The 10,927-nt window shown below is 36.6% G+C and overlaps 1 protein-coding gene across 1 annotated transcript; it reads left to right on the forward strand.

The window, feature by feature from the left end:
• The first annotated feature begins 758 nt into the window (after positions 1 to 758).
• On the forward strand, positions 759 to 4,337 carry FBXO43 (F-box protein 43). Its single transcript, XM_010213789.2, has 4 exons — positions 759 to 2,240; positions 3,116 to 3,218; positions 3,806 to 3,994; positions 4,085 to 4,337. Exons 1-4 carry the CDS (start codon positions 775 to 777, stop codon positions 4,331 to 4,333), a joined length of 2,007 nt encoding a protein of 668 aa, XP_010212091.2. The 5' UTR covers positions 759 to 774; the 3' UTR covers positions 4,334 to 4,337.
• Positions 4,338 to 10,927: the final 6,590 nt, after the last annotated feature.

Here is a 10,927-nt window from a genome sequence, read left to right on the forward strand (position 1 = left end):
GGGAGGAATATCCCTTGATATTTTTTAGCTTCCTGCAATTCACCTATAAATCGAGCTTGAATAATATGAGACCTATTCTTTCTGTAGATTATACAAAGGTAATGGCCTGTTGTTAGTACCAGGCTCTTGTAGCTTCTTCTTCCTTTTACAAAAAGAAAGTTTTGTTGAACTGGTCTTCTCCTTATGATGTGAATAATCAATTCCAGAGTTGCAGTATCAGCATGGCTATACAGGCATTTTCGCCAGGTTCTTACAGTCTGTTCTTGTCCTGCTCCTCTGAATGGGATAAGTTTCAATCTGCCCATGGCAAAGGAATGCCTTCTGTATTACAGTGGCCATGCAGAGTGCCTTCAGCTCTGGTCAAGAATGTTCAGTTCAGTTTTTGAACTGAACTGTTAGTGAGTGGAGGGAAGCAATAACAGAGCTAATAAATCCTGATATTTAGTGGAATGAGTAGGTGTCTTAATTCAGTGGGGCAAAGACTTTAGTCACTGTATCATATTTGAAGCTTGTATGTTCTAATTTATCTCATTTATGATATGTTATGCATTTTATTTTTTCAGTCTAACCATTTTGATTATGTTTTATCTTTGTGTTCATGCATAAGCAGTGTTTTCATTAAGACTAATAAAATGCTTTTGTTAGGGCTATTATCTTGCAGACTTCCACAAAGCCTTTTGACTACTCTACATGTCTTTTGGTGACCAATGTGACTGTTAATTTCAGGCATAAAATTGCTTTCTTCATTTACAGAGTCAAAGTGCCAAGGAGAAGATGTCAGAGAGTCCTTCAGTCATGTTCAATATTCTCAAAAGAAATAGGCTAATGTCTCCAAGAGACAGTGCTAAATACTCCAATTCTAAAGGCTCATGTTCCACTTCAGGATTTCTGGACAGCAGATGTGATGAGTCATTACAAGATCTTGGTGCAGAACAGAAAGAGGAACCAAGCACAGCAGATCTGTCATTGCTACATGAGCGTTCTGAGCAAAATCATTCAAACTTATTCTTTTCTGTGTCATCATCTATTGAAAATGAAATGAATTCCATCTCTCTATCAGAAAGAAGAGAAGCAAACAGAAGTAAAGATATTTTTGAAACTCCTAAAGTGGGTAAAAAAACCTCATCACTACGTAGGAGACTGCTTTTATCAAAGATTGCTCCAGACAGCACCCCTACAGGATGCCATGAAGGGCAAGAGAGTTCTTCAGGAGGTAGCAGGAAAAAAGTACTCTCCTGTGTTTTGAGCTTTGAAGAGAGACTTTCACAAACTTCAGGTTCTCCAAGAGATAAAAGTTACAGACATCTTGCAACTAGCAGTTCAAAAACTGAAGAATCTAGTCCTGACAGCCAAAAGAGGAGACTATCCTTCTCACAGCAAAGGTCTTCCACATTAGATGAGTCCAAGTGTAAGGATGCAGCCTTATCAGAACCAGAATGCCTATCTCCAATTCAGTGCAAGCACAGTGTTAGTAATGAATTTGGGGAAGATGTCCTTATGAGTGTTAGTGGTGGGTCACTTAGCACGCCCAGTAGCAGTATGTTACCAGAGCCTGATGAGGGTAAGTCCCTGACATCCATCCACAGTGTTGTAGAGAACTTCAACTTTGAACTATGTGACAGAAACACTCCCCCTGTTAAACTGGTGAGTTACCAAAATCTTTCCACACCTGAGGATAGTGGATATAACTCGCTTCATTTGGATAAGTCGGAAGACTTGCCCTCTGATCAGGAGGGATCTTTCCAAGAACTCATTCAAAATCATAAAGGTGCTTCCAAAAATCTGGATAGTAAAAGAAAGACAAGAAAACTTGAACGGGTTAGAAGGTTATCAACCCTTCGGGAACAGGGTTCACAGTCAGAGACAGAAGATCGTGTCAGTCCTCCTAATTCAGTGTATATTTTAACAGAAGAAAGAAACTCTCTCAGTGAAGACCATACTTTGCTTTCAAAAGAACAGACTAATAAAGACTTTGTTCTAAACCACGGAGATCTCTCAAGAACTCCTGCTCTGCAAATAGTTCATGAAATTTGCTTGCAAAGCCAAAGAGCGGACCAAAAGCAAATCCCAGAGAATGCTGTTGGGAAAGAAATATTTGCATTGGAAGAAGTTCTTGCTGGTCTTATAGGCAAAAAAATGGGCCTTGAAAAATTAGATATCTTAACAGAACTGAAATACAGAAATTTAAAACATGTTCTTGCTATAGTGTTAGATGCTTTGACAGTGGAAAGTCTATGCAAGTAAGTACTATACCATGGTACTTACTGTGCAGGTAAGCTCTATTACTATTCAAAATATTGAAAATGCATTTCTGCTAATGGATTGGAATAAGGTCTGGAATAGTGGGAGTTGTCAATTGAATTTTTGCTGCTGTTTTAGGGGAGATCAAAGTGTCACCTGTAACCATGTTGTTCTTTCTAAGTTCTAAAAATATGTAATATTAAAAGGGAGGGGGAGAGGGAAAAGCACAGTGATGTTTACCAAACTTAAAGCTAAATCACTATACTTATTAAATTTTTTAATGTATGAAAAGTTTAATTAAGCCTAGAAAGGCTTTTTATTTAATTGTATTAATTTCATTCATTATAAGCATAACACCAAAATTGCTCAGCCAGCTTAAAAATCATGGGCATTGTTCTGGGTTCATGTTAATTCAATAGGATTTGTCACTTCTTTCAAAGAAATCAAGTGTCCCTTAGTTACAAAGGGAATGGGAGAAGGGGTAGAAGCATAAGGGTCACAGGTGTTTTCACAACTTGCCAAATTTGTTCCCAAAGGTGTTTTTTTTTTTTTTTTTTTTTTTTTTTTTTTTTTTAGAAATCTAGTTTATGTAGAAAGAAGAAACTTGCTTCTTTTTGTAACTTAAAGAACTGCTATTATCTATACTGTGATTATACATGAGTGTTTTATATGTAATTCTATGAAATGATACGGAAGAATACAGTTCTCTTATAAGATCTAGATCCTTATAAGATCTAAGCTCCTGTAGTATATAGCATCTGCCAAATAACTAAATTAGTACGTTGAATTATACCAAAATCTTGATGTTGTTTCACTATTATGACTTTAAAAAAAAAAATTGAAAGTAGGTAACTTTTTTGTTCATTTGTTCTAGCATTTGGAAAGTAAGCAAAAACTGGCGTGAAATTGTCATACAAGACAAAAATGCAGACAAGAGGAGAAAGTCATATATGAAACACCTCAAAGAAGCAGCTGCGGTAAGGTTTCTCTCAAAGAAAATGTTTTTTTTTTTTTCAAGTAGGGAAGAACATAGGTCAGATGAAAGAGTAAACATCTTGCAAAACTCAAAGCTGATAGTGACAGTTTTAATGTAAGTATGTAAAGAAATTTAGCTTTAGAATGTGACTGGTTTTATTGTTTTTTAACTGGGCGTAGTTTGAACACACGATTTCTAACTGGTGTGTGTGTTTGTGTGTGTACCTGGTTTGTCCCTGCAACTTGACAAGCCCCGTGCATCCTCATGCTTTGGTGTAACCTTATTTTAATCGTGACAATTTTGTTTGCTCTTTCAATGCTTACTATTAAGGCATGTCCTGCTTCAGACACCTGATGACCAGGAGGGAGTAAGTAAGTGTTAAAAGATAGTTGGTTTGTTTAGTGTGCTTATAGGACTATTTTTTTCTCTCGTCCACTTAGTAAATACAAACTTTTGATGAGAAACCTATGCACTGCGCATAGTTTCTTTTTGTATCCTGTTGCTGTTATACAAACCCCAAATTACATAAATCTATTTGCTTTTTTTCTATTCTTTTTCCCCACTCCTTATAATTGTCATCTTTCACAGGGGGATTTTTTGAATGCTGGAGATGCTGTCACAAGATTTACTCTTCTCAGCAGATCTGCTCTAAGGCCTGTTCAAGCTCAAGCCAAAACTCCTGTAATAAAAACACCACCTTCTCGCAGTGAACTTCTAATACCCATGAGATGCAACACATTTCCCCGGTCAAATAGTAGGCAGGAAGAATACATAAAAGTAAGCAGCTAAGAAACTTCCATTCTCAGAATTTAGAAGAGTTTGAGCTATAAAAAATCACTGGCTTTTCCCTTCCATCTCTTGCTACAGGTTGCCAAAACTCTGTACACTGATGAGGCTTTAAAACCCTGTCCAAGATGTCAATATCCTGCAAAGTATCAGTTGGTAAAGAAACGAGGACTCTGTAGCAGAGAGGCGTGTGGATTTGACTTCTGTATCTTGTGCCTACATGCTTTCCATGGGTCAAAAGATTGTAGTAGTTTATCTGCGAAACGGCAGAACAGAAAAGATGCTCCTCCAGGAAGTGCCCAAAGCAAGAGAAACTTGAAAAGACTCTAAATTTGCAAGAAATATAAGCCCTTGCATTTTGCTCATTTTCTCCTTCCCCTAAACTCCTGATCTTGTTCATATTCTGTCTAAATATAAAATTTCAGTGTATACACTTTGAAAGTCTCATTCACTGTGGTTTTGTTGGCTTATCAAGATGATGACTTCTTGTGTGTATACATTAATCATTTTAGCTTATTTTTGTTTTTTAAAAAAGGGAACGTTTTAAAAAAATTGTCGTTTTACCTGTTATGTAGCTAGGCACTTATTAACATCTTAATTTTTCAATAAAGTACCTTAAATGTAGTCTTCAATATCTAACTTACAGCATCTCACAGATGTTTAAACATGCGATTCTTGTCTTGGTGACAAATTAAAGAAAACAAAACTTTTTAAAAAATTATTTTGTGTGGGTTTTATTTATTGCTTGCCTTAAGTTACTGTAAATATTTTTAAAATGTTAGAGTGGAACATAAAGCAACTATGTAATGGAATTACTACTACCTATATAAATGATAATATCACAAAAGCAATGTATTAGCTGTTTGATTTTAGTATTTAATTTGTTTTTCTTTACTTAGCCTGCATAATGCAGGTCAATATACTAGTAGTTTCTAAATTAAGCTTTTTTGTTTCTTCTGTTGATGTTCTGTTGTGTCACTCTTTCTTATAAAGGTACACAGTAACTAATTGTGAGTTTTAGAGAGGTCTAATAGTTTTTATTGCAGGAAAAGTTGATATCATGAAGACGAAATTCCCATTTGTGAGAGAAATTTCCAAATTGTGAGGTAGAAAAGTGTATTACCAAACATATGCACTCAGGTGTTGGAGTAACTTGATCATAATAATGTTAGTAGGGATACTAACATTAGGGGATGCCAGTAGCTGTATCACGGTAAGTATGGCATGTCATAGTATTAAGACACCTCTAGCCATCATCATGTTATACTTTTGTTAAGTATCAAAGTAATGCCTCTAATATAAAGGAGAAAAGCAAAATGCAATTTTCAATGCATCCTTGAAGGTGATGGGAGAAGTACCACAGACAGTGAGATGACTCTCAGTTCTGATGTGAAGTACTGCAATCTGGCCCAGAAAGACCTGGGGAGTAAATCACGTTGAAAACTTCAACAATAATTCTTCAAATATTTCTCTAACAGATGCCCCTTTGAACGAGAAGCCATATGGCAACTCAGCTGAAATCAGTTGCTGATAAGCAACCTTTCATTTTGAAGAAAAAGGCCTGATGTTTAGTATGAGAGATATATCACAGAATGGATGAGGTTGGAAGGGACCTATAGAGATCACCTAGTCCAACCCTTCTGCTCAAGCAGGGATGTACTTATCTATATATGTATTTATATGTACTTCTCTAAAGTGTTTGCTTTGCTAAATCAGAATAATTTAGGGAAGATGCATCTGCAGAGTTGTTTAGTGTTGAGCTACTGGATTAAAGAGTATTATTTTTAACATCTATAATGTTCATCCCAAAGGAACAAAGTTGAGAAGGGAGGAAAAAAAATCATATTTCAAAATTTTAATCACTTTTTCTATTTTGGGATATTGGGAATTTCTTATTCTAAACTTGTATCACAAAAGAAATCTGTTTCTTGAATCACGTGTTCCTTGTTCAGTTAGGTCTATCAGGGATGCAAATGCTATGCTTTGGTGAAAGTTCTTTGCTGCCATCTACTGATACGCTGGGAGGGAAAAACTGAGCAAGACAGATTGGCTTCAACAGGTAATGACTTTCTGCAAAATGATTTTTATATATACACATATATTTTAATAAAATTTTGTTAGTGTTGACATCAGAGAGAAATGAAATATTGATACACTCAATTTGTGGTTAATGGTTACTGTTTAATGGACTACAAGTCCTGTTACAGTTATCTAATAGCCTCTAATGGTTTGAGTGAAGGGAATCAATGATTTCAATACGTCTAATCATTCTTTCTTCATTTATAGAAATGAAAGACCACAGACAGGGCAGCCTGACTAGGTAGCTAGACTGATAGTACAGAGAAAAGAGATGCAAAAGTGGCCCTGAGGTAGAAGTAGTATAGTGGCAAAGAACAAGAGTCTTCTCAAATATGCTGCCTGTGATCATTCTCAAGCCCTATGTTTTCTCTTAATAGCAACAACTCATTGTCACTATTAAGAGGAAAGGGAGGAGTTACTTCAATGAATGAATGAGGAGTGACTTGACTTCAATATCATGGAATATTGAGGTTTAAGTTAATACTAAAGAAAATATTGCACTTCTACTCATTCTCTTTTGTATTTTAATTCTTTCCTACTTAGGCCTGGCTTATAGTGGGTGGAGAAATATTGTCTGCAAAGGAAGCCTGTGCAAAGATTTCCAAAAGTGATGGTTGAACCTGCGCTGTGGCTTTAAATTCTAAAGGGAATTCTTAGAAATACCCTTTGGCAGACCTTGCTGTAAGAACTGTATGTCTCAAAAACAATCATAAACCTTGAGCGGTTTGAGAGTGGGAAATGGAAATTTCCTAATTTTCTGCTTACTATTTCCTTGGTGACAAGCCTTGGAGGGGTGGGCAAAATGTTTTAAATCCTTTACAGCATGGAGATGGTTAGTATATCTGTTCTGTTTCTTAAATCTACTGAAGGAGCTTGAAGGTGGCTCCATCAAGTCATTTTTACTGTTCCAATTATTTGCTAATCACTAATGTCCTTCAGGCAGTTCAGGCCATTAAGGTTGATTTTGATAGAAATAATTCCTGGTTTTGGGCACATAAAGGAAGTACAGGAATGCCAGATTTAAAAGGAACTCCTGGTTCATGGAGCCTAATACCAAGCTCTTAGAGCAGCTCATCAGGCTCTTAAAACTGGGTGGAATTCTTCTCTTATTGCCTTTGCATTGGAAATCTGTTCCAGATCGCTCTGCTAGTCAGAGAATTTCAAACTTTACTAGTCACCTTTTTCAGCATTGTATGCATTTCACATTAAGGAGTTCTCTTCTGTACAACTGTTCCTCACCTTTTAGACACTTTCCCGCCCCCAGAATTATGATTGTATAATATAAATATCCTCTCACACTTAATTTCTTTAACAGAACAAGCTGAATTTAATTTCATCTCATAGATTCAGCCTCTCATATTTTTTAATAGTTATCCAGTGTTTCTATTTGATTGTGTTCTTTGAATCTATGCAGCTAGTATTCCAGGTAAACCTTCTTCAGGACTTTGAATAACATTAGTGCTTTCCTTTCACTGCTAGAAATACTTGGCCTAATGCACTCTGACTAGCATTCATCTCATACATGGCCTCTTATGTATTTGCAGTATAGTCACTTGGTACATCACTTTCACATGATTGTCTCAAACTTTGAAAGGATAAAATCCCATTTTCTTCTATAAATTAGATAACTTTATTGCTCCTGAAGGCTGTGACCACTTTGATACTAACTAGTGGCACTTTGTGCTACCAACCTTCAGGCTCTTTTCTTTCCTCACTTCACTTCTGTGTTGATTTGGTGTTTTCTGTGAATAAACCAGCCCTACTCTGTTTGGCATCTTGGCCAAACAACAGTTTTGTCAAATTCACTCATATAATGGTATATTATTCTTGAGACTGAATTCTAGGAACTCCACTAGGATTTTTTTGTTTGTTTTTAACTCAATCTTGTGTAGTCACGTATAGGTCATGGTTTTATAATGTGATGGAGAATGTATAGCTTGAGCCTCTTATTCAATGTGGTGCTCTTGCTCTTAGTGTCCTTGACTTATTTGTTCTGCTATTGGCAGACCTCATCATAAGCAAATCTGCTGGCTTAATTTTCAGCTGCTTTAGTTCCCCAAACCAGATAACCATGACATCAGAGTGAACACTAATATTGGCACAAGGGAAGCAGCAGGAACATGCAGTAGGTGTTGGGGAACATTAGTGCTCTCAGCAGCAGCTTGTACTTGGATTGGCTTGGCCATACTGTAAACCTGCACAGTTTCCCTTTTACAAGATGTTAATAATTGTTTGTTTTTGTGAAGTTAGAAATAATCCATGAACAAATATTAGATAACCCAAACTGCAGGATCTTTTTTCTCTCTCTCTCTTTTTTTTTTTTAATGGAACTCCTAGTTATAAAAACATAGGGTAGGCCATGGATGCTTGTATTCTCATCGGGGAAGGTTTAGAGGATAGAAATCTTATATAATTTTTGATGCAAAACATCTAGCAGATTGTGCTATACACGTTAGATGTTCCCTCCTTCCCCAAATTCTACTCCTTGGCAGCTGCATTTATTCTTATTTAAATAAAACACAGAAGCAACCTTTGTTTTTATAACTTCCTGAGCTCTGGTTGATTGTGTTAATTATTTTTATAAAAAGTATTAATATCATGTCATGCCTGCAAGTGGCTGAAGTGATAGAGGTATATAGTAACTTGCAGGCAGAAGAGGGACAGTTAGCTGGAACATTAAAGTGTCCTAGATAGCCGTAACTAGACTTGCTAAACATCGTTGTTTGGAGTGTCCAAGGTGCTTGTAGAATTGGACAACAGCTGTGCATAGGTTTTCTATTTTAACAAAAATGCTAATCTTATTCCTAAAGTGCTTCATTTGCCTACATGGAGGCCTCCTAACTCATATTCAGTTTAACTCATGTTTAAGTTCCCAAAGTACTGTGGTGTACGAAATAGATTATCCAGGGCCTGAAGAGCAAGTCTCCTGGAAATGCTTCATTTCGATAGGACTAATTAGCTAAACACCTGCCTGGATCCCATTGACCTTTATATGAAGTTTTCCTTTGGGATGGATCCAGTATGCATGTTCCTTATGATCTTTTAGTAGATTAGATGTCATACAGATTAAAAGCAAAGATGTTGCTCTTAGCACAAGCACAAAGATTAATAGTGTTGTGCACACTTTTTTTTTTCCAAAAAGAGGAAGATGTTCTAAAAAATACTATGTGATGCAGTTATTTCCTAGTCTTGCTGCTGAAATTGTTTTTCTTGAGAAGTAACTCAAGACTCCAGCTCAAATAAAGGCAGTAAGAATGAGCATGGCTTTTGGGAAGGGCAAGATAGGGGTCCTGTCTTCTGCCCAAGGCTGAAATGCTCCGTAGCCCATTGCTAAAATTCCTGTTCCGGACTCCATTCCTTAGAGTTTAATGATCATAGACTGCTCTGGGGAGACTGTCATGTGACGTGGAATGGAGAAAAAAAAAGCTGTGAACCATTTTGCTCATTTAATTAGCTAAAATGAGCGCATCTCAAGGGTCAAACTGCTTTTTTTTTTTTTTTTTCCTTCTTTCCTCACCAGAAGTAGACTTTGATTTTGATTTCAAATATAAACGTTCTGCTTGCACTTCATCACAAGGGGGCACCAAAGATTTTTTGTACTGGGTAGGTCAACCGTTCACTGTGCTGTTTTTCTTGCCTTAACCCTTACATGCTAACTCAATGTTACAAATGTAAAATGTTTTGAATAGCTTAAAAGACGGGTGGCTGTAATTCCTGCCCCCAAGATCTGCATACCAAGAGCAGAGTGCCATCCTGGGCAGCACTTCAGCTGATATTACTTCTCCAGGCCTCCTTTGCAGGGTGAAGCTGTGCAGGGCACAGAGCCAGGTCCTGCAGCAACCTGGCAAGATTGGCCTCAACAGTCCGTGCTGGCTCAGTGCCTCCCTCAGCCTTGGCTTTCCATTATCCAGCAGGCTTCATGCTATCCTGGCACTGGTCCTAGTAGCAAAATGTAGCCCCTTCATGAAAGTGTCACACTCGAAATATCTGCAAAATTATAGCGTTTCAAGATTCAGAGATTCTGTGCTTATTACCAAAAAAAAAAAAGTTATGAAATACATTTTCTGTATTTGAATACATTAAATACAATTCAATGTACTTTCACCAAGCATTGTTAATCTGCAAGTGCATCCTCAAACTGTCATTAAAAAGTTGTTTTTCCTATAATCACTTTGTTGTATACATGTTTCCATATTTAATTGATGTTCTGATGGTTTTAGTGAACAAGAAGGTGAGCATTTAAGTTTTTATTTTTAAACAAAATTGGGAAGGAGATTAAATATAATCATCTAAGACTCTAACAAAGATGAGAATGTTTAACTGTTGTGTTTTCTTCCATCAGATGAAGACTGGATAAGAATTAAGGAATTTAGTGTTCTTTATTCTTTAATTAGGTATTTCTAAAATGCAGGACAGAAACTAGACTATCTGTTAAACTAGACTAGTTCACAAAATAAGGATTTTTTTTTAATATGCATTTCTTAAGCATTACTGAACACCTAAGTAGCCCCTATTAGTTATTCTTATACCGTTCTTCACGGTCACTGTGTTGGTGCTGATCTACATGACATAGTTTTTCTTCTCTCCTGGATTCTCTTCTTTTTAGGTGGTTCAGTCTATCAGTCTGCTTCAATATATAGGTACAAAAGTGACTCCAGTAGAATGCAGGAAGGCTGGACATATAGGGCTGCATATGTGAATCCACAGGCGTGATGTATCAGTAATCAGCCATGTGCATAATTTACATTTCAGATGGGCAGTCTTGGGCTTGGAAACTGTTGCTGACATCTATTTGAATGGAAAAAGCATTCAGTGCTTGTCATGAGGTACATGTTATTCTTATCC

This window comes from Tinamus guttatus, unplaced genomic scaffold (genome assembly GCF_059628265.1).
Source record: "Tinamus guttatus ecotype Peru unplaced genomic scaffold, ASM5962826v1 Tinamus_guttatus_pri_ptg000510l, whole genome shotgun sequence".
NCBI classification, from domain to species: Eukaryota; Metazoa; Chordata; class Aves; order Tinamiformes; family Tinamidae; genus Tinamus; species Tinamus guttatus.